The 27548-nt window shown below is 36.4% G+C and overlaps 1 protein-coding gene and 1 long non-coding RNA gene across 13 annotated transcripts in view; one reads left to right on the top strand and one right to left on the bottom strand.

Annotated features, from left to right (window-relative positions):
- The window catches only part of LOC120605568 (uncharacterized), a 64173-nt gene extending 39479 nt beyond the window's left edge, over positions 1–24694 (bottom strand). Inside the window, exons 1-3 of one of the 2 annotated variants that reach the window (XR_005653656.1) lie at positions 24562–24694; positions 12893–13099; positions 10901–10949 (exon numbers count right to left, since the gene is read on the bottom strand). This is a non-coding gene — a long non-coding RNA (uncharacterized LOC120605568). Of the gene's footprint in view, positions 1–8316; positions 10950–12892; positions 13100–24561 lie in introns of those variants that run through there. The other variant, XR_005653655.1, reaches the window with a different exon arrangement.
- The window catches only part of CDKAL1 (CDKAL1 threonylcarbamoyladenosine tRNA methylthiotransferase), a 566460-nt gene that overhangs the window by 433354 nt on the left and 105558 nt on the right, over positions 1–27548 (top strand). For all 11 annotated transcript variants that reach the window (XM_039866443.1, XM_039866450.1, XM_039866444.1 and 8 more), the window contains one exon: positions 17542–17604. In XM_039866443.1, coding sequence (XP_039722377.1) covers positions 17542–17604 — 63 coding nt within the window. The remainder of the gene's footprint in view (positions 1–17541; positions 17605–27548) is intronic.

Below are 27548 nucleotides of genomic sequence, written 5' to 3'. Positions count from 1 at the left end.
CCTTCACGTCAACCCTAAGTAATAAATGTTATTATCCCCATTTTACAGTTGGCACAAAGAGTATAAATAACTTACTCAAAGTCACACAGCCAGTGGTAGAGTTAGGATCCAAAACCAAGCATTCTGTCTCTATACTCTGCTTCCTGGCCACTCTATAATAAACTCTAGTGGCAAGGGAGAAAGAAAAGCAATGCCTAAAATAAAACTCTAAAAGACTTAATTTAAACACAGAATCCTCCACTTCTATTTTAAATGTATGGAATTTTAGAGCCAAAATTTTGTTCATTTAAAGGCAAAATGCTTTAAACAGCATGGCAACTTTAAAGATGTAGGAATCTGTGCTCACTGAGGCTTGGCGAGGTAAAGTTATTTACCCAGAGCTTTATCCATGGTTGGGCCAAAATGAGAAAGAGGACAGGGGTCCGTAGGCAGACACCAGTGCTATTCTGGCTGTTCTAAGGAGTGTCTTAAGTGTTTAGGGTCAGTCTCTGGCATTGAATCTCTAGCCTGCTGCCAGGCATCCCTCTTTGCCTTCCCAACAGTTCCCATGTTTTCTTTCACCCCAAAAGCAACTTCAAGTAAGATCCAGAGTTTAAGCTCTTCCTCGCTATGCCCAAACTCCTTTTCACTTTGACTCTTTTGCTAATCCCTGTTAAAAATAGGAGAAAAACAGAATGAAAACTTTGAAGACATTTACAACATTTAAAAAATATTATAGTCACTCACCTTTAATATTTAACTATCTTTCTAGATCTAGATGTCATTGTCCTAAAAATTTTTAATGGAAACATGTATGTATCAAGTATTAATTAAGATGGTATCCTGAGCCTCTGTGGCCTGCTGACTCTCTTGCTTCTTAATTAGTGTGATATTCCTTAACTTGATTCTGTCTGTCCACTTATCCTTCCATAGGTCTTGTTAACTCTTTCCTTTCAGCATCTAGGCCTAACAAAACAAAGAGCAGCATAAACTGAATAAAATTGTAGACAAATTGTGGGCCTAGTACCCTTGATGCCAAATATCATCAGAAATAGAATGAGATGGGGAACAATGTTTTTTTTTTTTAGAACTCTCCTAAGGGAAAGGGACTATATGTAGATTATAACTAAAACTTTGAGAAGTCACCTGAAATGGGACTTCAGACTCCCAAAGCATATGCTTATAACTGCCTTTTAAAGAGGGAGCACCTAGTTCACTTCAGGTCTTTTGATTTGCTAAGTGGAGTGACAAGCTAAGACACCACTCTCCATGTTACTGTCTTCTACTCCACCCGCCCATAGTGTGCTCAGCTGGTTCTTTCAAAACACCAAATATTTAAAGACTCTTGGTCCCCCAGGTGCCAAATGAGTAGTTTACAAGAGACTTTCATCTATCCTTAATTCAAGGTCAATGGTTCTTAACGTTTTTTGAGAATCTGATTTTATATATGTGTATAAAATATTTATGACACACACATACTCTTCCCAGAAAAAAGCAAAAATGCCTCAAAATGTGAATATGTTTTTGGAGTACATAGATATTCTAAAGCCATCCACAGTCCTGATAAGAACCAATGTGCATAGTGATTTGTGTCACCTGACTGGCTTACAATGTCCTGTCCACAGCAGAACAGCCACCTTAGGACATTTTCTTATAGACATAAGACACCAACAATGAATGCTTATTGAATGGATTGAATGGAATGAAAGATTAATGAGTAAATATAGGCTGACCACATAATTGCTGAAGAAGCTGGATAAAGACACTAATTTTGACGAATTGGTTCATTCATGAGAACAACATACTGAACATCTGGTTAGTGGATATGCTTCATATAAACCTAGCAGAGAAAGACAGGTTAAGAACAAAGATACTACTTTGAGAATCTGTGCTCACGGAGATCTGGGACAGGACCAAAAAGAGAACACTACAAGACGAATGCAGTGTGACCTGAAATGGGAAATGAATTCACAAAAGCAGTTTTACAAATGGCACTTCAATACTGTTGAAAGAACACACATGACCTAGATTAAATAATTGGTTAGATTATTTTTTTTATTGTTTGGAGTTTGGGGAGGTGTGGCGATTCTAGCAGAATGTAATCATTTATAATGAAAAAAATACAGCCTGATTCCAAACAACCAACTTAAAAGCAAGTTAAAGAGTATAACTTGTTTAAAAGTTAGGAACTACATTTATTTATTAATTTCTCCATATAGGAAAGTATATATAATTATAGTTATTACATAGCTGAATTCTGGATGGCATGTATATGATATAATTATATTGGGAAGTGGAGATGGGAAATATACACGTAAATGAGGTGGCAGAGAAAAGAATGAAAGCTCATCTTCCATACTGAGAATTCAATAGATAGTGTCTAATATACTAAAAAGTTAGGAATAGTAATAAATTTAGCAATATGGTCATATAAATACCAAAAGAATAAACTAAAAGAATTGAACATAGTTACTTCTAAGGAAACTAGGAAGCTCTGTTGAGCTGGTTGACTCTCTTAGATTGCATGCATATGTAACTGATTTTGGCAAACAACTGAAAAAATAAGCTAATGCCTCAGGGGTGTTAGTATTAACAGAGTTGCTAAAACCAAACAACATACCCCCAAAAAAGACTACACCAAGGTAAATTTTCCAATCTACAAACTTGTTTAAGTCCACATGAGTATAATGACCTAGGAGGATGCAGGCACTGAAAAAGAAAAAAGAATGTGTAGCATTTTTCTACAATTAATAGATTGATAAAGAAGTTCCAACATTGCTCTGAAAAATTTTTTTAAATAAAGAAGTTATGATCATTTGCTTTTGGTGATAGAGGAAGCCAGCAGATCCAGTTACTGGGTGAAAGGAAGTTGGTTACAGCTGACCCCTGAACAACATGGGGGGAGGGGATGGAAGGGGCCTCAACTCCCTTACAGTAGAAAATACGCATATAACTCAACTCCCCCAAAACTTAACTACTAAGCCTACTGAAGTCTTTTGGATAACAGTCAGTTAACACATCGTGTATGTTATGTGTATTATATATTGAATTCTTACAATAAAGTAAGCTAGAGAAAAGAAAATATTAAAATCATAAAGAAGCAAATACTTTCACAGTATTTACTGAAAAAAATTGTGTATAAGTGGACTTGTGAACTTCACACCTATGTTGTTCAAGGGTCAGCTGTAATTGCTGATAAAATGTGTAGTGCAAACATTCAGTAAACCTTTGAGAGAATGGATGAATGCTTATCATTAAACTATAGTTATGAGCACTTTGAAAATATAAAGCACTATATGAAGGTCAAGAAAATGTTTGGATATTGACATTGATTAAAGTTTCTGTAAGCATAACTCATTAATGTTATCACAGCCAGGTACTTTATTCAGGTTTGTCTAAGACACTTGTCATTTTGCAGCTGAAACATGCATGCATGTTAAACCTACGGGCCTTTTTTATCAAACACCTTAGGAGCCTCTTCCAGTGAAAAAGCCGAAAGCATACAATGTGAATGGCAGGGTCCTTTACTGCTGAGCTCTTTTTTTGCTAAAGAGAAAAGGCAAGGAAAGAGAAGTAGAAGATGAGAGATTAACGTGGATGTGAGGGCAGTATCCCGAGGCAGACGGACAGGCCTTCTCTAAGCCCTGAGAATATGCTTCCAGTGATGCTCACAGACCCGCTAAGAATGGAGAACCCAGTTGATGAGATAGCAGTACTTCAGCCCCCAGGAAGGTCTGTGGTGGTGTACTTAGTTGAAGTATCACATTCTACCTAATTTCTCATTATTTAAAATTGTCAGGTTTGTCATCTGGGCATTTTTCCCTTACTATGTGAACATGAGTTAATTTCTCTGAAAGCTATTCTGAATTACATATAACAAGAGTTGTCTCAAGTGTTAGAATGGGCACAAGGTACACCTCAGCTACTTCATGTTCTTCCTGCCTTGGGCTTTATGTGCTTTCCGAGGACCTCAAACACTGTCCCTCTTCCCACATCCCTATACACATATGTTCCTGTACCCTTCCTGCCAGTGGCTGAAAATATTGCTTGCTTAGAGCCCACCTCGGAAATTTTCATCCACTGGCTATCTGTGCAGTTACCTTGCTCTATAACATAAAAAGAGAATTGACTGATTTCTAGAGTGACATGAGGACGAAAGCATGGAGAAGATTGAGCTGTATATTAAATTGTCTTCTCGTTATCAGATAAAGACTCCTTTATCGTAAAGGCCAAAGATAAAAAAGAAAATGTGTATGCTTAATATATGGAACAAAAAATAAGTCTATTTTTGATGTAGTACTTGAGGAGAAGATAGGTCAAAAAGCCCAGCCACCCCTGAAATGAATTTTAGATTCTTATTATTAGTGTGATGGGATAGAGGGAGATATCAGTGATGATTGCATTGCTGATAGAAATGATTTTTACAGTAGGTGCTAAATTAGATGTAGAAAGTAGGAGCGTTATCAAACCTACATTGTCATGTCTGACCTTCCAGGTCCCAGTCATGGAATCATAATAAAAACGAGTTGTGGGCTTATCTAGAGATGCAGCAATAACTGACACAGAACAATTTTCAAGCTTCTCTTCAAATGGGGTGACACCAGGGTTATTCAGGGTCATAAACGAGATGCATTGGTTCTGATCAGTTTTTAGAACTGTATAGCAGCTTATCTGTGGGTCAGAGAAATTTAGTTTTTTCCATTCTTTTTCATCATTTTACCCCTTGGGGGATGTGTGGATTAGCCTCTGGAACCTGGTCTGAGGCTCTGAGCATTAATAGAGTTTGTGCAGAGCCACACCATACAACTCTGTATTTCACGATGTTGAGTTCCCAAGCTCATCCTCACTGACTGTTAGATATAGTTAAGGCACATTACCATCTCTTTATAAATAAATAAATAAAGGAAGAGAAATACTTAATGACAATACAGAAATACATAAAACTCCAGGATGCTAATTAGAAAAACCCATACTGCATTTATTTTGTCCACTTCCAAAATATTACTCTCAATTACATCTCTAATATGACTCCCTACTTTTGATTTTTATTTAATTGTATAATGTCTTTACTAAAATAATTTACAGATGTCAGACATGATTACTAAGCAAGCAGGAAAAAGTTAAATAAAACCAATTGTTTCCAGCCTCTCCCTAATTTCAGATAATTTATAACATAGTAAAACTTTGAAGACAAAAATAAAAACTGTCATACATAGAAGCACATTTGTTGCCCCACGCAATTTGCTGGTTGTGATGATAGGACAGACTTCGAGAGTTTTAACTGCTAATCCTTTTAAAATATCACTGTGAGAATAGTTATCTTGTCATGTGTCGAAGGACTTTTAAATTTTAGAAATAACAGTGAAACCTTTTCATGAATGAGTAATATTTATATTTATGAATTGGTCTAGATGTACTAAAATGGTGTGAAAGAAAATTTAATAGGAATTTGATTAAAACCTTTTTTCTTTGTCAAACTGCTTAGCTTCAAAGTAACCAAAGGGAGGAGGACTATGGTGGGAACATAGTGTTTATTTTCATTCTACTAAGTGTTTGGTATGTTATAAAAACTAGTGTCTAATATATGGGGAGCAAATCAGGAATCTATATTCTGAACTATTACTGGTTGTTTTATTTACTTGTTTATTTTTAAGGTAAGCGTAATCCGTGTTATATAGCTGTTGATTTTGTCCTTTCCTAATATTCTTATATACAGTAAAAGATACTGGATACTGTCATTTCCCTATCCTATATATAACCTGTTAGAGGAAGGAGCAAGTTTTATGAGAGAAGGCAGACATGTTGAAAAAATTTATGCATAAAACATAAATTAACTCAAAAGCAAAATCCCATGGGAAACAAATTCTGGAGTTTTTATAATTATCTTGAAGTACCAGTTATAATTATAAAAATAATTTCAACATAAAATAAATTTGCATTTGATTTAGTAATCTATAAGAATCATAAACAGGTCATTCATTGGCACAGGCGCTTGGCGAGCAGTATTAATACTAAATATTAATACCCAGAATTTTTGAAGTTCATTCAGCAAACATTTAAGTACTAACTGTGTGCCTGGTTGCTGGTTGAGTATAGTAATTGTTTATTCTCCCAAAAAGTTTGTTAGCCTTGTTTGGCTTGCTTTCTCTCTCACCAGGGCTTAGTGTGGTCCCTGCAACGTAATGGACATGTAGTAAGTGTGTCAAATGAATTAATGTGTCATTCAATGACTAAGTTTTAGAGCTCAGAGAATGTATTTTAGATACAGAGAGTCAGAATAGAGACAGAAAAAATTGGTTGGAAGGCTCTTACGTGAAATCAGAATAGCAGCTGACTGTCTACTCACAGAGAAATGACCAAGGGGTACCAAGATGGCTGGAGTGCACAGGTGGTATTCACATTGCTCGGGGCAAGTGAGTGGATTAATATAAGGTGGGGAGCAAGAGTCTGTAGAGAGAATGAAGGACAAAGGAATAGGAAACTGAGGTTACTAAAGTTGAAGTGTTGTGTCATGAATTGAGAGCCTGGCGGGAAAAGTTTACTTGCGTGGATAGTTTGAGAGACTAGAAGGCTCAGGGAAGGTAAAACCAAAGTGTTGTGGGACTTTGGGGTGGCAGCATTTATTGAACAGCTTCCATATGCAAGGCACAAAGAGGTGTTGGCACACAGTGAAAGTGGTAGAGACCTGTGCAAGCACGTAGTTAAAAAGGTCCTTTCTGTTTGGGAGAATCCAGTGTGAGAGAGGTGATCTGTGAACTGGACTTTTCAGAACGAATTTACCACATGGAGATGGTAAGGGAGGTATTCCAGGCAAAAGGGGTAGCATTCACAATATGTGGACTCAAGACAATGCAGAATCTTTCAGGAACAAGACATTGTCTTTGGTGTTGGTGGGGAAAATTGGACAAGCCCTAATGCAGTACTTGAGACTTGATTCTCTGAGCATTAGAGAGTCTTTGAAGGTTTTTAAAGAGGAGAGTGACATTAGATGACCATGCACTAGAAAACCCACTCTGGCTTAACTACAGAGGTGGGTTTAGTCATGATTCTAAACCCTGGCTTTAATTTAACATCACCTGGACAGATATTAAAAATTTCAAATCCTAGGCTGCAGTCCAGATTAATTAAATCAGAATCTATGGCAGTGGAACTCAGACATCAGTATTATTTAAATCCCCAGGTGATTCCAATGTGCAAACAGAGTTGCACACCAATGGTTTAGAGTAGGGGTTGGCAAACTCTTTCTGTAGAAGGCCAGACAGTCAATATTTTGGGCTTTACAGGATATACAGTGTCTGTTGTAAGCATTCAGCCCTGCCATTATGGCACGAAAACAGCCACAGACAATACAGGAAAGAAAGAGCATGGCTGTGTTCCAATAAAACTTTACAGAAATTCAGATTTCATATAATTTTCACATGTCACCAATGAGCCTTGTTCTGTGTGTTTTTTTTTTTCCCAGCCATTTAAAAGTGTAAAAAGAAATCACAGACCATACCAAAAAAAAAAAAATAGGTGGCCAGCTATATTCGGCTCTTGATTTAGAGGGTGAAAATTGGACCCAGATAGTCCACGAAAGAAAATTTTGCTACAATAATGCAGATAAGAAATAGAGTTAACTCTTTTGTGGTCAGTTATAAAGGCAGAGTGAAGATAAGTGATATTGAATTGATATTTATAGCAACTCGCGTTCTTGTGTGCTACTTTTGAAGTTGCCACAAAAAGGAACTTTGAAGGAACCATTGTGCTTATGTGGTACTCAGTACTCTTGGACTTTGTCTTTTTACCTTGCAAGGATTTTATGTTAAAAGGCTGTTTCTTTTCTAACTGCTTTTAATGGCTACTCATTTTAGCAACACCTATTACTACAAAGTAGTTAAGTCTCCTTCCTTTCTTATGTGCCAGCCTTGCCTTTGTTGCTAGAGAATGACCTTTCCTTGCAAACAAATGTTCTCTTTAGAAAATAAGGTGAGTCTGATATAAGAAGATATGGCTACTTAGATTTTATTTTATCAACTATTGTTGAATTAATGCAGAATTTCCTATTTGCATTTTCTTCCAGCATTTGTTGCCTAGTTAAGGACCTGCCAGGGTAAATGGTGCCACCGCTCCTCTACCAACCACACTGTGAAAATGAGAGGCTGATTGTTACATGTTCAGCTCCGCTAAGGTTATTTTAGAAACCATAAGGGCTGCAAAAAAAAAAGAAGAAAAAAGCGTTTCCCCACTGATACCTACTGTGTTTTAGAGTCAGTGGTACATTTCCACATTTGCCAGGTTATTTTATTTGAATACCATTACACTTGGATGAACAAATTCACTTCTCTATTTTCCAACTTCCACTCTTAGAATTCTGCTGTTTTAATGTCCTCAAGAAATGCTTACACATTACCCGCTCCAACACACCCACCCACTGCGGAGATTTGAGAAACTAAAGAACCTGATAACTCTCCTTGAATTTGCTGTGACTGGAGGGAGAGAAAGAAATTTAAGACAATCAACAACATTTATAGTCATCTCAATTATCTTGCAGATCTTACTAGAAAGTAAGAGGTGAAAAAAATGTGTAGAGTTAGAGCAGTCTTATTTTTCTTTATTTTCTCTATGTCCTTAGTTATTTCTCATAGAACATGAAGGTATTATGTGTGCCTGATAAAGGAAAAACAGATGAGATTTTGAAATTTGTCTGCTTTTCTGAGTAGTTTTGGTTATTTTGATTACCAAACATATTTCACATCATTGAAATTTTTAAACCGATTTCTAAATTTTGAGGTTCATGTTAAAATCCAGGGACCTGTTTTTTCTTCTCTGTGATCTTGAATGAATATTACCTTAGGGACACCATCCAAATATATACAGTATAAAAGTTAGATTGTGATTGAGTGCTGATAATGTCAAGTGCTTTTAATTAAGCTTCTGATGTTTTATACATTGATAATAAAATAAAGGTTCAAGGTTATTAAATTAACTTTCCATTTATTTTTCAGAAGCACTCACTAAGTAGGGAACTAAATATATAACAGCAGCCTGTTCACTGCAGCCAAAGCCTGAATGTGCCCCAGAGGAATTCCTGTGTAGAGTCCATTTCTAAGTAAAGAAAGAGGTCAGGAAATCAGGCAAATCTTCAAATATAATGAGGAGATTAAGAGTGAACATGCCTGCTAGAATTCTGAATTCAGAATGGCAAGAGCCAAAAGACAGAGGGGAACCAGTCTAAAAGAGTAATGGTTAACAATTGGAAGAGAACTTGGAGATTATCTTGGCTAGTGATTTTCAACTTTAGCTGCACATTGGAAAACCCAAGAGCTCTTCAATAATAGGCTTGCCTAGATCCCACCGTGCCACTTAAATCAGTGCCACTGGGGACTAGGACTAGCACTGGTATATTTTAAAGACTCTCCAATGATTCTAACCTGCAACCATAGTTGAGAACTACTGGCCTAATCCAACTTTCTCATTTTACATATGAAGTCCAGAGCAGAAATGGCCCGAAGTCAGAGAGCTATTATTTGCTTGGATTTAAACTTCAGTCTTCTCTCATCTTCTTGTCTCCTTCATTCTGTATACTCCTAGTGCAATCACATCTCCTCTCTTCTTTAAAGTATACCGATAGGTTCCTGACTCTCAAATCTATGGTCCATTTCTCTCTTATGGCATCATACCCTTATATCTAACTTCTTTCTCATTATCTCTCCAAATGTCTCACAGCCGGCCACCTCAAACTCATTATATTCAAAACTGAATTCTTTCCTCACCCTGCTGTAGTCCCCGAAACCTGTTTTTTGTCTAGAGTCCTTCTGTCAGTGTAGGACACTCTTCTCTTTGTTATCTCAGCCAGAAATCTTGGAGTTTTCTTCTGCTCCTCGCTCTCTTGTATTCCTATCTAATCAGTCACCAGGTGTTCTCCATCTTGCCTCATACCTATTTCTCAGATCCATCTCACTTACCCCCTTTGCCCCTAGCTTAATTTGAGATATTGTCATTTTTTCTGAACCATTGCAGCACCCTCTCACACCATCTTTGGCCTCTAGCCTTGCTCTCATTCTCCATCTCTAACACCATTAGGAAACTCTTTCTGAAACAGATTCGATCATTTGTCACATTTCTTGCATCATGTGCTCTAATCACTTAGCAATTTCTTTGATTCAACAAAGCTAACTCCTTTTCTCTCTGTCTCCGTGCGCCTATACCTGAGCTACTTTCTTACAGTTTATAAAGAGCATAATCTATCTACAAACTGAGTTTTCTCATGTTGGCTTGTGTCAAAAACTGAACTTCCATTAAGCTATTATATTTTCCCCTCTTCAACTAAATGCTGTCCCGTTTAGACTGAATTTAATAGACCCAGCATTGCCTACACCCTGACAACTGGAACCTGCCCTTGCAGGTATAATAGAAGACCTCTAAGGTATAAGACTCAGGTATAAAACTCAGACCTACCTGAGCGTCAGACCCCATCCTGCATAGTTACTTCACTTCTGAAGTTTTCCTGGCTACTTCATTTTTTTTTTATCCCTGACTTCAGAGTTTCTTGATGCTTATTGCTAAGCCCTGCCTCACAGTGATTCTCTTAGTTCCTGACTAGTTCTTCACCAAGGACCCCTTTGACCCTCAGTCATTTGTTTTTATTTTGTACCTCTGGGCTATTCCCACCCTTTTGCCTCAGGATATGGTCTTCTGACTTCTCTTATGAATGTCTGTCCCTGGCATGTGTAACTGACCAGTTCTTGATCCCTAGCCTTTACTGTCTGGAATTTTGACTCCAGTCTTCTTTTGGGATTTGTTTAGAACTCTCCTAGTCCCTACCACACCATCATAGCCTTGCTGTCTCAAGTGCACCTGCATGACACAAAGTTCAGCTGTTCAGAACCTGACTGTCCAGTTAGTGAGTTGGTTTGGCTCCTTATCTTTTCATTCTTACTTTTCTGTAGCAACATGCCAGTTGATTAGTTGACCACTTCTTGGGTTCTCTGCCAGAAAGGGGACAGGAAAAAATAAGCACATTGAAACTCTCCTTTCTTAGCATATCAGGTATACTTAAATATATATATTTAAGTATATGTAAACTTGTTTCAGTGGTTGCCCTAGAGTTTGCAATACACATACATTTACAAGTAATCCAAGTAAAAAAATATGCACTTTCACATAACACAATACTGTTTCACTGGTAGTGTACCTTATAATAACAAAATAATCCTAATTCCTTTTTCTCATCCCTTATATCATTCCTGCCATTCATTTCATAAATACGTAAGCATACATAATTGAATATGTTGTTGCTGTTATTTTTTGAACAAACTGTTCTGTTAGATCAATTAAGAATACGAAAAATTAAGTTTTTATTTTATCATTACTTTTTCCTTGGTCAGTGCTCTTCTTTATGCAGATCTGAATTTTAGACCTATAATATTTTCCTTCTTTCTAAAGAACTTCTTTTAACATATCTTGCAAGGGAGGTCTACTGGCAATAAAGTTCCTCAATTTTTGTTTGAAAAAGTCTTTATTTCCTTCACTTTTGCAGGATAATTTCACAGGGTACAGAATTCTAGGTTGGTGGTTTTTTCTCTCAACTCTTAAGTTGTTTTTCTTGCTCGCATGATTTCTGAGGAGAAGCTGGATGTAATTCTTACCTTTTTGTTCCTCTTTCGGTAAGGTGTTTTTCTCCCCTGGCTTCTTTCAAGATTTTTCTCTCTGATTTACTATAATTTGAAAATGATGTGCCACAGTTTTCTTGGCATTTGTCCTGTTTGATATTCTCTGAGCTTCCTGGATCTGTGGTTTGCTTTCTAACATTAATTTGGGGAAAATTCCCAGTCATTATTGTTTCAAATTTTTCTTCTATTCCTTTCTTTCTTTATTCTTGTAGTATTCCCATTATGCACATGTCATAGTCTTTGCAGTTGTTTCACATTCCTTGGATATTCTGTAGTTTTCAATCTTGGTTCTCTATGCTTTTTAGCTTTCAAAGATTCTATTCATATATCCTTTAGTTCATAGAGTCTTTCCTCAGCCATGTTTAGTTTACTAATAAACTGATAAAGGCATTATTCATTTCTGTTAGGATTTTTGAGCTCTAGCATTTCTTTGTGGTTCTTTCTTGGGAATTCCATCTCTAGTCTCACATCGCCCATCCGTTCTTGAATGTTGTCTACTTTATCCATTAGAGTCCTTAGCATATTAATGATAATTGTTTTAAATTTCCAGTCTAGTATCTAGTATCTCTGCCATGTCTGGTTCTGATGTTTGCTCTGTCTCTTCAGATTGTTGTGTTTTTGTTTTGTTTTTTGTTTTGTTTTGTTTTTGTTTTGTTTTGTTTTTGCCTTTGCCTTTTGCTATATCTTGTAATTTTTCTTGATAGTTGGGCATGATGTACTGGTTAAAAGGAACTGCTGTACATTGGCCTTTAGTCATGTGGTAGTGAGGTGTAAGGAGAGGGAAAGCCTTCTATATTCCTATGATTAGATCTCAGTCCTCTAGTGACCCTGGATTTAGTGCTTCTGGATTGTGAGTGTATGCTTGTTTCTGTTTTTTCCTCTGCCTGCCTTAGATGGGATAGGATGACTAGGAGTGCTGGAGTCCAATAATTCCCTTCCCCAGGTAAGGTAGGCTCTGATAATACCCCAGCAGGTTAGGCTCTGGTTAACTAGTTTCCCCTGAGGGTAGGTCTTGTTAAGAAGAACGGAGTTCACTCGTGTACTTCGGAATGCTTCCTTTTCCCCTCCTTTTGGCAGAAGGAAGCCCAAGGAGTTTTCTTGGTATTTACTGTGGGAATCTGTTTGAGCTCCTGGAGGTAAATTTCACAATATGGTGGGGCCTTCCATGACTGGCTCTCCCTGGAGTTCTTAGCTTTCGGAGTTGTGTGCACTGAGCCTCCACTCCAGCATTTCACTAATTACAATTCAAGTTTTCCTACCTGAGCACCGGTTCCTACAGCAGCTTCACCCTGAGTCTCTGCTCCCAGAAGTTGCATTCCCTATATTTGCCTATTATTCTCTTCAGTTCTAGAGGCTGCAGTTTTCTCTGTGTCTTCCCCTCTCTTCTGGACCCAGGAAGAATTGTTTCTTTTTCTTCTGTTCAGCTTCTTACTTGTTGTTAGGTTGGAATGGTGACTTCCAAACTCCTGGCACATGGAATGGGAAACCAGAAGTTAGTATATTGAAATTCAAACCTGCTCTTTGGCTTCTTACCACAAAGTATGATGAAGGCTTGCCGAAACATTTATATTTTATACCTTAAGTTGATCAAACTCTCTGAAGGCTTGTAGGTTTTATTAGTTTTTTGAGACTCCAAATGTAGAAATTACATATTAGCTTATAATAACACTATTTTATTTGAGAACGCTTTAATCTACAAGTAGAGAATGATCACAGAAAGCATTGAATTAGATTGGGGAACCAAGAGACGTTAAATGGGTGGATATTGTTACAGTTTAATTGATTGGATAAGCTCACCTTCAAAATACAGATTCTTATCACCTATGGAGCCTTTTTCAGATATGAACTTTGTTGTATGCCTTTGATAAAAATTGAAATGATTACATTGTCTGGAAACTTGAACTATTAAAAATGCTCCATTGAGGCCTTGGTTTTATCTGAAAAAGGGGTTTAAACATGGATCTAAAAGAGGTCACCAGTGTTTTCTGTTCTTAAAAAGTGAAATAGAAAAGCAATTCAGGGAATACCTACAGGATGGAGATCTGCAGGTATTTAGCTTCTCAGAAATCTAGAAATTCTACCAAATTTTATACTGCTTCATCTTTTAAACCAGATTGCAGCCCAGACAGGCTGCAAGACTCAGCATGTACTTACTTCTTAATAACCTTCTCTCTCTTGGGCCCGATCTTTGGGATTAATGATAACAGTGACTTGAAGGCACCTTTACAGTTTGGGAATAGATGTTTGCCGTATTCACTGTACTTTGGCCACCCTCATTACAAGCTCATCACACAACTTGTTTAACATGTTTACTTTTTAAACACTTGGAGAATTAACAGGTGGTTGCATGACTGAGATGTTTGTTTTAACAAGTTGAAAAGTGGGAGGTAATTTAGACACACACTGTGATGCAATAGGAAAATACCTAATTATTCCACTTTGGCTCAGCTTTTAGTTTCAGTTAAAACTGCTGATAGCAAGGCTCAGCAAGCCTATTTTGTAGCATAGTACACTTAACATTGTCTTCATATGAGAAACTGGCTCACAAGCAATAATGGCCATGCTTTAGTCACTTGTACGTGAAACCTTCTACTTCACTTTAGTGCTAGAACTTAGTAAAGAGTCTCTTCTCGAAGAGTATCTGTTATCAGCAGTGATAATGTGAATACAGAAGGTTCTGAAAACCCCAGATCTATTTCATCATGCTCTAAAAAGCGACGTATAATATTTTCTATCTGAACATAGAACGCTCAAAAGATAAATCCTAAAAACAAGACAGCTAATTGTTATTTTGCCTGATACATTCTCCTGATGTGTCAAGATATAGGTTATGATTGGTTCTTAAACTGTTCTCATTGAGTGAATAGAAGGAGCAAGAAATTTTGCCGGATAGTTAATTGTTCATTTGGTTTGGGGTCAGGAGACTACTTTCAGAAATAGACATGGTCAAAGATAGAGATTCAAGATCAGGAATGGCTAACTTTTTTTGTAAAGGGCCAGATAGTAAATCTCTTAGAATGTATGGGTCATACAATCTTTGTCATAACCACTCAACTCTGCTATGTTAGCATGAAAGCATTCATAGACAATACATAATTGAATGAGTGTGGTTCTGTTTCAGTAACTTTATTTACACAAACAGGTGGTGGGCTGAATTGGCGCATGGGCCATCATTTATCAACCCCTATTTTGGATTTCAGAAGATGAAGCACTGAGCTAATGCTCTGACTACACAGAAAAAATAGCAATGGTTTTCAGTTAACTAGACTAAGTTAACTGATATAACCTAAAACATTCATAGCCAAGACTTCACTGTATTTGTATGTAATAAATTTGTTGTCAGAAAAAAAATGTTCTTCCTTCAATGGCTTCTTTGGGGGCTAATCCGAGTGTATTTACTTATCATTTATACCCCACTTCCTTCCCAAAGTAATTTGAGATAGCTTATAATAAAAGGCATTTTTATCTATCAAACAGACATATTAAATCAAAACGCACAATAAGAGTCACACAAACAACCTCTGAATATTTCGTGTCCACCTGCCAACTGAAGCTGGTAGCGCAGCCATTTCTGGGACTAAACAGACCTGGGGATAGCTCCTAAGTTTAATATTGATGTGCTCCCTGCTTTATCTTCTCTAGCACAATTTCCTTTCAGAAAAAAAATTCTGCCATGTTTTATATTAAGTCTCCTACCAAAGGAAGTGTTAGTATCCATCATTTTTCTTCTAACTGAAGTATACGCCAAGAACTGTTATACCAACTATGTGGGTGAATGGAAAGGAAAGAGAAAATTATAAGCTAATGAAAACTTTTGTGGGCAGGTGACCTGTTCAGAACAGATTCCGGGGCTCATAGAGCCGAGGAACTATTTTCAGTTGCTTAGAGATACATCTCTGCTCTCTGGGGAAAAGGGATGTTAAATAACTTTAGAGTTTGATGGTCAGAAGATTCCTGAGAGGTGGACGGATGAGGTAGGAATTCTGGCAGAGCATTAGGGAGGATAACTGTTAGTGAGTGTCATAATGTGGCCAAGTGATTCAAAGGACTGCCAGCTGGAATATTGACTCCAATGACAGTTCAGAAATAGGGAAACTGGTCTATGGGAAAACTATGACTGTGTACAGATGACTTCGATACAAGGTCTGAATTAATATCAAATTTGAATACTTAGCCAGGTGGCTACAGAGGATCATGTGGAACCCAAGTAGTGGGAACCGCTTAGATCCCTGGTATTGGAGAGGGATGACAGACGTCCTCATGCAGACACTGGAATTTAAAGGAAATAAATACTTCCTTAGTAAACATGGGTACCAGGCAAGAGTTCACGCCCAAGTGAAGATAGAAACAGCTCAGTTACCAGGTAGTTGGATTAAAAACATCAAAGTAGAACCAGATGCAAAACAGGAGCCGAATGAAGGACAAACAGGCCACTCTCATGATAAAATTTTAACATGTGATAATGGTTAACCCTATGATGTACAAGAAATAAATACAAGAAATAAATTCTACACTTAGCAGCTGGGAAGGTTTTCAATGTCTGTTTTAAAAGTGTTTTATCTTTTCTGTAAATTCAGAAATATTCTAACATTTAAGTAGAAAAGAGAAATTAAGAATTTCCAACTTAAGCTTCAGTTTCTCTCCTTCACTCTCACTGAGAAGGCAAATTGGTACTGTGTTTGGGAGGAGGCAGTTTGGCAGGATCTATGGAGGTAATAAACATGCATACTTTCAAGCTCACAAAGATATTTGTGCAAAGATAATCATTATATTAAAAAATTGAAATGAATTGCAGAAAAAGTTTCAGGTTTCAGAAGTTTTTGGATTTGAGAACGTTATATAAGGGATTGCGGGTCTGGATTTACAAACATTTATAGTTTGGCAAAAATAACTTGTGACGTGGAAAAAGTAAATTTCAGAACAGTATACGCAGAATGATCCCCTTTAAAAGTAATAGTAATTGATTATATGTGAAGATATATGCACAGCAGATCTAGAACCATACACAAAATTGTTCATGTTAGTTATGGCAAGTGTACAGAGCACAGGGTATGAGAAAACAAGCTGATTCTTGTACTGGACTATAATTATTGTAACATAATTGTAATTATAGTTGACTTTATTGTAACAGACACTGGGGGAGCGAGAAGTGGAAAGGGTACTTGAATAATGCCTAGATTCAGCTTGAGAAGAATCTATCATTAGAAGTGAAAAGAGGCTTCTCTTTTCATTACTATATTATGAGGTTTATGTGCCATCTTACAAATACTTAAGAGTTCTATGCCTATCTAACTCAGGTATTTCGTTTATTCATTAATTTAGCAAATATTTATTGAGTGACTATGGTGTGTGAAACACCATGCCCTGCACCTGGGCTATATAGCAGTGGCAGAACAAAGGCAGCTCAAGCAGACAGATACAAGTTGTGACCAGGAGGACTGAAGGAGGTAAATTGTTTAAATGGACGCTTGCTAGTGTTCAATTCAGGGTAACAGCAGTTGGTATTGCAATGAAAGTCAAAGTTTCCTAAATGTGTTTGAGTTTAATTTCTTTTCAATTTTTTTTTTCATTTTAGTCTGTGAATTATGTATTTATAAAATAGAGTTTTTGATGATGATTGGAGTTTTAATTATAAAACCTTCTAGGAAGAGGTTGCCTGGCTGGCCTGTGACGATGACCCGCAAAGTAGCTTTGGTTTTTTATTGCATCCACGTGTCCCAGATTGATACTGCCGCCCTTAACCTTGCACAAGGAAGAATCTCTGATAAACAATATCTTAATGCAGATTGATAGAAAGATACAGAGAGATGCACATATGGATACACACACACACACACACACACACACGCGCGCGCGCGTACATGTTTTTGCTACCTATTAACGCAAATGTTTGTGTTTTCTTCCACAGAAAAAGCAAAGAACAAAAGATCTTTCTCGGGTATTTCATTCTTACAATCCATATGATCACAAGGTAAGAGATGCATTGATTAGTGTATTAGGTAGTAGATGTCTTTCTCAATATATAGCACAATTTTCACTGATATATATGATTTTGAAGTACACTTACCAGTTCCATTTAAATTTCCATTTTAATTCTTACATCTCTCTTTAAAAGAAAACAGAAAATGTGTATTTCTGAACTAAAATAATTTTATTAGCATTAAAATCTACTTACATATTGGTACCGAAATCTTAAAGACTGAAAGGACAGATTTGGGGTTTTTTTGTTTGGTTGTTTGTTTGTTTTTTTCTTTACCAAACACCGTAGGGATGGACTTGGTTTTTTAATTCGTAAAGATAGTTGAACTATTAACTGCCACCTCTTGGTTCTTCATTGCTCTTGATAGAAAGCGATCTTTCTAAATAAAAACCCTAACAAAAAGCTGTGCATAGCATTATATCTGAAATATCCACTGCTACAAGTTTTGCTACACAGAAGACCAAATAGTGTAGTAACCCTTACGTCTCCATCCCACAGCTTTACATACCCATGGCCAGTCTAGATTCGTTTATACCCAATGCTCTCCAGTCCCTCCCAGACATCTTTTCCCAGACATCTTTTCACTTATAAGTATTTCACCATATATTTGTAAAAGTTAAGGACTCTTAAAATAAACTTACAACTGTTTTTAAAGAAAATGCTCAACACTACATCTTCATAGGGAAATACATTACAAGATTTCTGAGAGTTGTGTAAAACTTCTATATCATGTAAGCTTCCAGTAAATCTGTTAATTTGAGGTGATTTCAGAAGCAAACAAATTTGCACAGTTGAATTGCTAATATAAACTTAAATCTTTATCTATGAATTTACAAGGAGACATGTGGTGGAGATTTTTTAACTAGCCAAAATAACTAGTGTGAAAACTACTTTCCTCAGTTGAGAATACGAAGATGTCTGGATCCAGAAGGAAAAAAAAAATCGTGCCAGTTGTTCATAGAAATTAAAAGAATTTGAATAACTTATAGTGTTTTTGTAGTGACCAATTGACATAAGCACCAAAAATTAGTAAAAGAGGTATTTATGCTCCATGTGACTGTGGCAATATACAATACTAAACATTATGTCATTTCAAGTTACTTTTTTGAAGTAAAATCAATCACTTTGCAGAATACAGCAATTTGTTTGAAAGAGATTGAGGGAGCCAGTAGTGTCTGACAATGCAGACGGAAGGTGCAGGCTGATAGTAACACAGCAAAAGGAATGAGATTAACCAGATTTCTAATGGGAAAGTTGCATTTTTTTTTAGGTGAGGCCATGTAATTAACATAAATGCAACAGTAGCTAAAGTTAACATTTAACAACAATAACAAAGGCTGTGACAAATCAAAGGTTTTTCCTGACTTGTCTAAATTTTGCCTACTTCTAACATTTTTCAAATTCACAGTTAAGGGAAATTCCATTATTCTTTTATTAGAACTCTTAATGGAATGTAGCCATTTGCAGCTTCTACTGGCTTCCTCTTCATATCCTTTGTGGCATTGTATCAAAGTCACCTCAGATTATTTTGGCTTCCCTTGTGAAGACTTCATTCCTCTACAAATTACTCATCAGGCAATGAGGAATTGAATATAAATGCTAGATGGAGTTCCTTTTGATCTTCACTTTAAGATGGGTAATAAATTTTTGTAAGTAGCTAGACTGCTTTATGAGTGATTTTTGAAGCTTCCAAGGCATGCTGGCATTGTTGGCATTCTGTTTTATTCTGTATGTGTAGTGAAGGAAAAGAGAAAAGTCTCTGAAGCAGCTCCTGCCTCTTAGTAGCCTCCTCCCATTTTTCCAAGCTCCACATCAGGGCAGGTCTGTGTTACTTTTAACCTTGTCTAGTGCTGATTATCGTCCACAAAGGCTAGAATCACAGGGACTAGGTAACGTGCACTGTTTTCTCAGTCTTGGAATGTTGCTCCCCCACCCCCTGTAAATACAATAATAGAGGGTTCCGATTTAGGTTACTTTGTCTTTTTAATTAACCAATTATATTCAAACAAATGAGTTTTCGAGGCAGACGGGTTTGAGTGTAAAACATTTTATAAGAGATAGTTAAAGTCAGTTTAAACATCTCATGCTCAATGAGATTTCTGGGGTGATCTTTAGGTTAAATATATACATGTATCGTAAGTGAAAGCTTATGTAAAATAAAATGTAGGCTGTCTGGGATTTGCTTTAAAAAAATTTCAAGGAGGGGAGTGGGTAGCATAGAGGAAAATAAGATTGGCCATGTATTGATGATTATTGAAAATGAATGATGAGTTTTGTGGGGGTTCATCATTCTATTCTGTGTATTTTTTTCCTACATGATTGAAGTTTTCTATAATAAAAAAGCTGCAAAAAGTAAACTGTGATCTGCTCCTTGGAGTGGATGTTATGGTATTCCTTTCCTCTCTAACTAGATTCCTTTTATTGTTAATACTTCCCTCATATAAATTTATAACAAAGAAGGAATACTCTGCATTTTAGTGGATTCATTATACTGAGTAAACTCAGAAATACAACTCCTGTTCTGAAGTTGACATAATTTCCTGGGGCTTCATCCCAAATTATAGCGGGTCACTTAAATGATAGCCTTGCCTACTAGAAACTGTTAAAACAGTTGTAATTTCAAAGGATGGTTAGTGCAACCGTTTTGTTCTCAGGGAGTCAGTTATATTTGCTGTTCTTTCCTTCCCCCAAGATTGCTCCTGCCTAACCCCAGACACAGGAAAGTCACCAGGTTAAACAAACTGTGTTGTTTGACTCAGGCCAGGTGCACTTCTTAATAGTATTCTAAAGTCATTGTTTAGGTTGTTAATGGTCAGTTGGTTTTCTCTTAAATGCTGTTACAAAAAGCAAACAAAGCTTAGAGCAAAATGCGCACTCAGAATGAGTATTAAGGAAAATACTGGAGACTGGAAGAATTTCATTTTGGACTGTTACCTCTGTGGTTCCATGTCTATTTTAAAAATATGTTTTTCAGGAGTCCTTATAATATAGACATACAGAAAGGCTTTGACCAAAGCTAATTCCCACTTATCTGACCTAATAAAAGAGAATATTGGTAAAGAGAATCTAAAGCAGTAGGTAATCTGATTATATTTTATACATTATATTCTTTCTTCAGTTACTTTAATAAACACATAATAAACATTGCTTGTAATTTCTAAAAACACATCATACTAACAACCAGGAAAGGTTTAGGGCCAGAGGCCTTCTAGGTGACGGAAGCCAACCTAGAGTTGAATTTTCCTTTGGCTAATTCAAGGATAAGTAAAGCAGGCTATAATTAGAACACTTATATTAAAGTTATGCAAATTAGCATGTGCTTTTTGTCTTTGGCCTGAAGAAAATATTGCTATGCATATAAAAGATGTCTCATTTCTTTCCTTACATCTTTTCCTGTTACATTTTATCAGAATTAGGTGTTCAGGGAGAAATCTAGGTTTATTAGCTAAATACAGATGTTTATAATCTGCTAATGTGAAAAGCTATTATAAAATATGAAAATGCTTGGAAGGAAAAAGTTACAAAATTCTGTTTAGGTTTATAGTGGTTTTTAACATCTGCAAAGTTGACAGAGTTCCTAAACACACTTAGTCTATGTGAATTAATACATACTCAACCATTAAAAGTGAATCTTTAACAGGTTGTCACTATTTAGTTTCTGAATTTTGTGAAGTAGGCTTCTCATTTTCTTTTAATGACTATTGCTATTTTAATAATTTTCTACATCTGTAGACATAAATCAGCAGATACACCTGGGAAGTAACATTATTGTATAGCTCCTGGGTTGGCGAAATAAGCTTTTTCTTTTGGTGACTAGTGTTATTTTAAATAATATTTCTACATACACAGACATATATCAGTTGAACTGTAAACAAATTTATGTGTCAAAAAAAAAAAACATCTATGTATGAATACACTTGAAAAGTTAGCATATGAATAGATAGAAAACGAACATTAGTGTTTTATTCAGCCAGAGGTCTTTTGCATAGCAATCTCAGCTCTATAAAACACAGCTCAAACCTGCAAGTAAGCCAGCCTGGGCCCAGACTGTCAAAATTACTATTTAATTCTCCCCACCTCATTACTTCTTCAGTCCCCCATCCACAAGCAGGCCACTTAAAACAAAAATAGTTCTAACAAACAAAGATGCCTGGTTTCCCAAACCACATTCAACCCTAGCAGCAGTTAAAAAGAGGGTGGTTATTGCTTCAAGAAGTCAGAGCTCCATTAAGAAGTGGCAGCATTCTAAATGAAGGCAAGGCCAAGACCATAAAAACTATGTCATTAACAGAGGAACTCTGAAAGTGCAGCTGCCCAGAATCATTTAATTTGGACCCAGATACCCAAATATCCCTATACACTTTAGTAGTCCTGAGGTAAAATAATTGGGCCTAAATTGCATTAAAAAAATTTTTAAAAAATAAAAAAATTAAATAAACATGTTTTGTTTTAAAATAGTAGAGATGTGTATAACTTATTTTTAGAAACATTGATATTTTAAGAATAAATTTTATTTATCTTAAAAACACTAAAGAACAGCTGGTTCTTAATAAGGTTGGATAAATGAAGTATTACGGCAGAGACTGGTTTTAAAAAAGAGAAACAGTGAAAGAATGGTTGAATGTGTGTTGGTAGTTGGGTAAAGGACAAAAAATGTGTGAGCATAAAGGACGAGGAGGATAGAACAAATATTCTCTCAAATTACTCATTTATATAATTAGATACTATAAAGGTATTTAAGTCTTTGAGAATATTATAAGATATTTTTATCTTAAAAATTACTCTAGGAGTAACTCGAGTGGAATAATTATGTTAATGTATCAGTACAATGCATTTTTAATTGCAGTGTTAAATATACAAAAAATATTGTTATGTATTTCTAAAATCCACATTTTCTAAGACTACCATAAGGACTGTCGTTAATACAAATGTGTCTGGGAATTCATATCTGCTAGTATACGGTGAAATATTATATAATAAAAAGTATAAAATATTTCCTGCAGCTCCGTTTGGACAGATGCATACAGCAAAAATCTATTTCAGAAGTCTTAGGGGAAAAATGTCTTGGTTTCTACCACTGTCCATTCTTCCCTAAGAGACTAATAGTCTCTGTAACATCAAGTTTCATAAATACATATATCATACCTTAAGCAAAAGGAGCAGTTAGTTCCATTCCGGAAATCATATATTGATTTACATTTCTCCATTAATCAGTTTTGTCTAGTGATTTAAGGTAACAAAAGTCACTTTGTCCAGCTCTTTATGTTTGAAGAATAATGGCCATTTGACTCAATCCTGAGGCAGCCACAGTGTTGTCAAGCCTTCATTATCCCCTGCGCTTTGAATAACGTAATGTAGCAACAGAGTGCTTTGAGTTGTTCTTCTAGAGAGGGAGATGGGAATTTGGATTACTGCCTGCTGGCCCTGTTGAGCTTTGAGTTATCTGCTGTCTGGAAATAGCAAATTCAGTTTTTAATGGATCCGGCACTCTATGATAGCCAGATTTTCATGGCACATGCAGATAAAGAAACAAGTTATTGATTTGGCATGTTTATGCCATGCTTAAAACAGTTCTCTGCAGCAGATTGTCCAAAGCCATTTGTACACTTAACTCTATTCCCCATTTTTGGCAAAGACTAAAAAATGTCTAAAAAGTCATTTTAGGGGTGTTGCTAAATATCAGGAACAATTGGATAAATGTCTGATTGAGTTCCCTTATTGTTATATTCTTCCATGTCATACTAAAACCATGCTCAGGTTATGGCCTTGAAACACACAAAAGTGAGCACTTCAGTACATATTAAACTCATTTATTGGCCCCATTGACTTCACTCTAAAGCCAAATGAATAACTCAACCTCAAAATAAAGGACATACTAAGTAAAGGAGCTCTCTTGGTCTAAAATCTATGCTTTCATTTGTTAAAATATCTTCCCTCCTAAGGTGACCATGTAATTGTTTCAGAAGATATAGGCCCGTTTCAGCTGTTTCCTGCCTCAAAAGTAAATAACTTTAGCTACTCTTTTGCTTTCTAATCTATGCCAACCTGATTTAAAAGCACTTTCCTCATTTTTAACATTCCTCAGCTTATGATTCAAGTTGAGTAGCAGATCATGTTCGAGCCTAACTTTGATATTGTACCTATCTGTTTTTCTATTTTCCTTCCAACATGGCATTGTTCTAAAAACTAAACCTTTTTTATATGTTAGTTTAATTTATTTTGTTACTGTAAATGCAGGAATGGGTGGTATTGGAAGTTTGTGTAAATGGCAGAGATATTAATATTGTTAAAATGATATATCTAGGGACACATAGATGCCAGAATTCTCTTGCCACTTACCCTGAGGATTAACAAGGAGAATCGAATCTGATGGGGTTATTATTATTGTTGGTGGTGGTGGTGTTGGTGTTGGTGTTATTCTGTTTACAGGACACCATGTAACTGGCACTCTCTTCAAAGCTTTACATGTGTAATAACTCATTTAATCTTTATAACAACTCTATAAGATGAATACTTTTATTATCTCCCATCTTACATATGTAGAAACTGAGACATGGAAAGATTAAGTAACTGCTCAGGATCACACAACTCACAAGTTATGAGCTGTCTAGCTCCACCATCCATGTCCATCACCTGTATGCCACCAGTAGCTGAAAATTCAGTGTAAGACACTATAATAAAAGGTGGACTGACAAACGCAATTCAAGCTTAAGGGGGCCTTCTTACCTTACCTCCCTCTGCCCAATCCCAAATCTAAATCTAAATAGGTAAACTTTACGTAGAAATGAAGGTGTGAGAAGGAGTAAGGAGAGGCAGAGGACAGATATAGACAGGGAAGAACATTGAGGATTCACTGAATGGCCGCTCTGTAAGCAGGCAGTAAAGCAGCCCAGCTTATCCTAAAACCACCACCCTTACCTCCACTCTTTCCCCACCTGATTAACTCACCATCAGCCTGAGGCAAAAGAAACTTGTTTTAAACTGGACATCAGGTCCTATTATCAGAGACTAACAGATGAGGACAATTAGGAACTGCCAGGCCCTCTGTTTCTAATAGAGCCCTGTCTGACTTGCTTTCCTCCCTAATTCCCCTCTGTGGGGGGTCGGGGGGACAGGTTGGCAACACAGTGGTTCCAGTCAAAGGATTGGAATTCTTTAGGGCCAACACAGCAGGGGATGTCTAAGCCAGAGTAATAGGGTGAGTCAGCCTAAAAGCCTAAAAGAGTGAGAAAGATTAAGGAGAGAATCAACTGAAGTCACGATACAGGGAGATGGGAAAATGGCAGCAGGGCAGGTTAGAAACAGGCAGAATGCTGTCCTGTTCCATTTATCAGGACACTAGCTAGCACTTGGGATTTCCTTTTATGGGCAGGTGGGGTCATGATTCAGAAGACAAAAAGTATCCCAGGTCATTGTTCAAGAATGTAGCATATTTAGTAGCATATTATCTTCCCTCTGCCTCCCCACCGAAGCACACTAGGAATGTTAGTAAAAGGGAAAAAGCAAAGTTCATGATCAAATCCTTTGCTAACGTTCAGTATAAAAGCATTGATTAAGTAAATAATCGAAATAAGATCTACATAGAAATGGCAGTTACTGTATTTTCAAATTACTTATCCAGTCTAAAAATTTCTCAGTTTTTACTGTCATTGGTTATACACTGCCTCTGAAATTCACTAGCATAATGAAGAACTGAGCAAAGGGGTACAGAGGAACTGCATCATATGAAGAGCCAGGGGACATGTATGTACCACCCATGCCTGGACATCTTATCCTCCACTCCTTCGACAACTATCCTTCTGCTTGTCCTCTATCATCACTCCTTGCACCAAGTTAAAATCTATCACCGTTCTCATACCCTGCCCCAACCCTTTTTGGTGTCTCACCGCCAATATGCACCACCACTTACCAACCTTTCCCATCCCCAATGGGATGACAAACTTGGCTAGAACACAATCCACTTGATCTGTTAGGGTTGCCAGAGTTAGCAAATAAGAATACAAGACACCCAGTTAAATTTGAATTTCAGATAAACAATGAGTATTTTTTTTTTTTAGGATAAGTATGGTACTATACAATCTATACAATATATATATGTATATATATATACACACACACACACACTAAAATTTTTATTCATTTATCTGAAATTCATGTGTAACTGTGTATCTCGTTATTATCGGCAACCCTAGTTGCATGCCCATTACATATTTCACTTCATCAAACAGATAGATGAAAAGGAAAACATCCAAAATGGAGAGAAGTAAAAAATTATTTTAAAGCCTCCCCTGTATTTAATATGAAGGACCTGAGAAAATTTGTTCCTATTCCTCATTTCATACTTATATAATGTGCCTGGCCTCCTGGTCAAAGATTGACACCTATGACACATTTAGTTTTCAAACATTTACTATTTTAATTCAGAAGATCATACAACTTACTCATTTGACTTTGGTTCTCTAAAATCTCATGACATTTTAACACGAGAAATCTTTCTGGATCATTGCTTGGAAGGCACAAAGAAGTTAAATTAAAAAGTGTCCATATCTTATTTTCAAGAAAAGAGAATTTTTATATTCCCCCTGAAAAATATACTTTTTGTCTCAGCAATACATTTTATCATAAAATATAATTAATGACTTCTTTGTAGCCAAAGTTATTTTTATTGAGATGTACTGAGCAATGAGAATGCTTAAAACAAGTAATGTGGGCATCCATTAGAGAAATGAGGAAGCTATTATTGCTTTTTTCTTCTTTAGCTCCACTGCTCAAGTTTTAAGACTGTCGAGAGTCCTGTGATTGGTGGAGTGTGGGTTGATGCTGATTGTGGAATAAGCTCCCCAGGCCTGGCCTGTGTCTTCCTCAGCACATTATTAACAGCAGCTGAAAGGCCCCAGTCTCTGTGTTGGTCTTATATGATTACCTACCTTCGACACAGATTCTGACCTGCAGAATTTCCAGAATTCTGTTGACAAAGAATAGTGAAATGAAAGTATTTCCATGGGCCAATAATGTATTCTCCCTCGGGTTTTTGTGCAAGATCCGGAAGTCATGGTTACAGTTAGCATCTACTGTGCTTTTTTAGTATGCACATTAACACTCTTCTCTCGACATTGGAAAACTAAGGTTTTAGCATATGGGAAGAAAGTAAGTCAACCACTTTCTTCTAATGAATGTTAACATTTTCCCACTATTCAACACTCTACTTTTGGGTGCCTTTCAGAATTCCAGAGATATTTTAAATCCACATGTGTAGAATAAAAATAAAAGAGTTTTAAAAACTCAAGTTATTTTTAATTTAACTCTATTATGTGGAACACACATGGGTTAAGAAGGAGAATATTTCATTTTTAATCACTGTAAAGCATAATAATCCAGCTGCCATGCATAAAACAGGAATTTCTCTAATTCAATTTAGATATTTTTTGGACAAGGGTAATTTTAAAGCTAATTGTCTTGATTCTCCACTTTTTATTCTTATCAACACTCTTGTTTTCTAACTTAATTTCAAACAAAGTTTTAAGTTGATGTAGTTAAAGTTTTTAATTTACTCCCTTCCTCTGCCACGGTGCACTTACTTTCTTTTTCTTTTCCCTTTTTTTTTTTTTAGTTTGTCTCAACGTCAGCTAATCATCTTCCCCTATCCATATTTTTGTATTCATATTTATTACTATTGCACATACTTTTTCATTTCTACACTCAATTTCTTAAATGTTCTTGCTTTTTACCCTCCATTTTGTTTCTGCTTGGGAATATAATTCTTCAGATCTTCAACATGGCGCATTCTCATACTTACTTTCCTTCCTTTGGAGATAGTGATATAAAAACTCAACACTGGATTTGTCCATTCTCCCTTGGTCTTAAACTACAGACCTGGGAAGGTCCTCAAGGCTCATGTAATCCCGCCGACCTCCGCCCCATCCCACCTCTGCTGC

Source organism: Pteropus medius, unplaced genomic scaffold (genome assembly GCF_902729225.1).
Source record: "Pteropus medius unplaced genomic scaffold, Ma_sr-lr_union100, whole genome shotgun sequence".
NCBI classification, from domain to species: Eukaryota; Metazoa; Chordata; class Mammalia; order Chiroptera; family Pteropodidae; genus Pteropus; species Pteropus medius.
Note: the sequence above shows the minus strand (reverse complement) of the source record. Positions and strands in the feature narration are given on the sequence as shown.